The sequence below is a fragment of the Pteropus vampyrus genome, unplaced genomic scaffold, assembly GCF_000151845.1.
Source record: "Pteropus vampyrus isolate Shadow unplaced genomic scaffold, Pvam_2.0 Scaffold98, whole genome shotgun sequence".
Classification (NCBI taxonomy): Eukaryota; Metazoa; Chordata; class Mammalia; order Chiroptera; family Pteropodidae; genus Pteropus; species Pteropus vampyrus.
In genome coordinates this window covers 1,349,209-1,351,353 of record NW_011888879.1, presented here as the reverse complement: position 1 = coordinate 1,351,353, position 2,145 = coordinate 1,349,209, and the positions used below count along the sequence as shown (strand labels likewise).

At 32.5% G+C, this 2,145-nt stretch overlaps 1 protein-coding gene across 1 annotated transcript in view; it reads left to right on the top strand.

Annotated features, from left to right (window-relative positions):
- Positions 1–1,936, top strand: part of NSL1 (NSL1, MIS12 kinetochore complex component) — a 29,466-nt gene extending 27,530 nt beyond the window's left edge. Inside the window, exon 6 of the mRNA XM_011364508.2 lies at positions 408–1,936. Coding sequence (XP_011362810.1) covers positions 408–686 — 279 coding nt within the window. The 3' untranslated portion in view covers positions 687–1,936. The remainder of the gene's footprint in view (positions 1–407) is intronic.
- Positions 1,937–2,145: the final 209 nt, after the last annotated feature.

The window sequence follows — 2,145 nt, the reverse complement described above, 5'->3', positions numbered from 1 at the left end:
CCCCCTAGAGCCTAAAATACTTACTGTATGTCTCTTCACAGGAAAAATGTGCTGATCCTTGCTCTTGATGATTCTCATTTCTAACATACTATCCTAACATGTGGAATTTCAGATATTAAACCCTTAGCTCTGAAATTCTGTTCCTTCTGTCCTACCAAAGTTTTATTTTACTACCAGGCATTTGTAGTAGTAGAATGTACCTTTTTAGTCTTAGCTTTTAGTTAAAATTCTTTAGTTAACACTAGTATTTTAAAGTAAAGTTGAATAACCATGACCTAAAAAATTAGGTCTTAGAAAAAGTCTTGACCCAGAAAATTAAAATGCTAGAGTGTTGTGTCTGTCCCTGTGTGCTTGTGTTTCAGCCTGAGATTAATGTTGAGTATTCCTGTTTGTTTACTTTTGTTTAGTCCTTGCCTGCGTTAATTGAACAAGGAGACGGATTTTCCCAAGTTTTAAAGATGCAGCCTGTTATCCAGCTCCAGAGAATCCACCAAGAAGTCTTTTCCAGTTGTTATAGGAAACCAGATGTTAAACCGGAGAGCTTAATAACACAAATAGAAACCACACCAACAGAGACTTCTACCAGGAAAACCACTGATGTGGTACTGAAAAGGAAGCAAACTAAAGACTGCCCCCAAAGAAAATTGTATCCATTGCAGCCAAAGAGAATTAATCTTGATACATAAGCTCTTTTTCTTTATCTTAGGAGTCAAAATTAGGCACTATCAACACTTAGATTACAGTCTAATGCCTAGACGGGACTTCATTTAAAACAAGTAACTCTTCATTTTAGTCATTTCTTTATACAAATGTAGTAGCTCTGTCCTGGGATATGAGGTAATATTATATTTCTTTCCTCACCATTTCACCTATAGTCGTTGAAAAGCATATTTTAAAAATATTGGCACAAAGCCCATCAATGGCTATTAGTGCAAAATCTTTCTGTCCTTAAATGCCATCAATTCTTGGCTGCCTTACAGCTTTCTTGGAGTTTCATGAGTAACATATTTTTGGATATACATCTTTCTTTTAAAAAGAGCTGTGTAACAATTGTATTTATTTAAATACTGAAAAGAATCACCAGTTCTGCATAGGAGCAGATACAATTGTGTTTTGCTTTTTTTTTTTTTTTCCAATGCAGTTCGATTTATCAAATTAATGTGCAGATAACAAGACTGGCTTTGACTTTGTCACTTTAAGTATAGCTAATTTAGATTCATGGGATTAATTTTAGGAGTTTTGTTTTTGTTTTGTTTTATAAACACAAAGAAGACTATTTGTGTAAGACTTTCTCTTAGAAATAAAAGTTGGCATGTAGCCAAATGTTTCTTGCCCACATTTGTTTTCCATAGACTTTTTAACTTTTACACACAATTTGACTTGGACTAAAAGTTTCTTTTCAAGATTTCTCATTGTTTCTTTGTAAATGATTTCAGTTCAAAAACTATATGTCAGATTAATACATTAACAAATTATCATCGTGGAACAAATATAAATGCAATCATACTGAACTGTTTTACATTTAAGGACATTAATATATCAAGTATGTAATCATTGGTAGAAGTCTGAGAAAGCTATATTGCCCATACTTCTAACATTTAACTAGTTTCTAATAGCTCAATGTCTTTCTTACTCACATTAATACATTGTAGGCAGTACCATCTAACTTGCCAACTGTTTCCCCTTTTGATACCTCTATACCTTCATTTATTTGCAGAGAAATGTACTAATCATGAGGTTGGAAAATCTGTACTTCTCTTTTTCATTATGTCTTAGTAATCATAAATGCCGAAGTGTGACAGAAAGTCTGTCTCAGTGAGGATAACTTACAAAGCCACTTTATTGCATTCTGTATTTTAATATCATAATTTGAATCTGTGTATTTGTACATAGCAGTGGGTTTTTTTATTATTAAAATAATGTACAAAGACTGGAATCTTGATACAGCGTGTTTTTTAGAGTTGGTTTAGGCGTTCTCGAACTCAACTTTAGTTGGATGATAGATCAGCACCTTGCATTTCAGAACATACTAAATTACACTTTTGAATTGTTTTGAGAATATTGCTATTCTAACGCAGTGCTAACTTTTCATATTATAAAATTCTGTATGAATTGTTTAACTTCAAAAGTCTACAAACAAAAGAA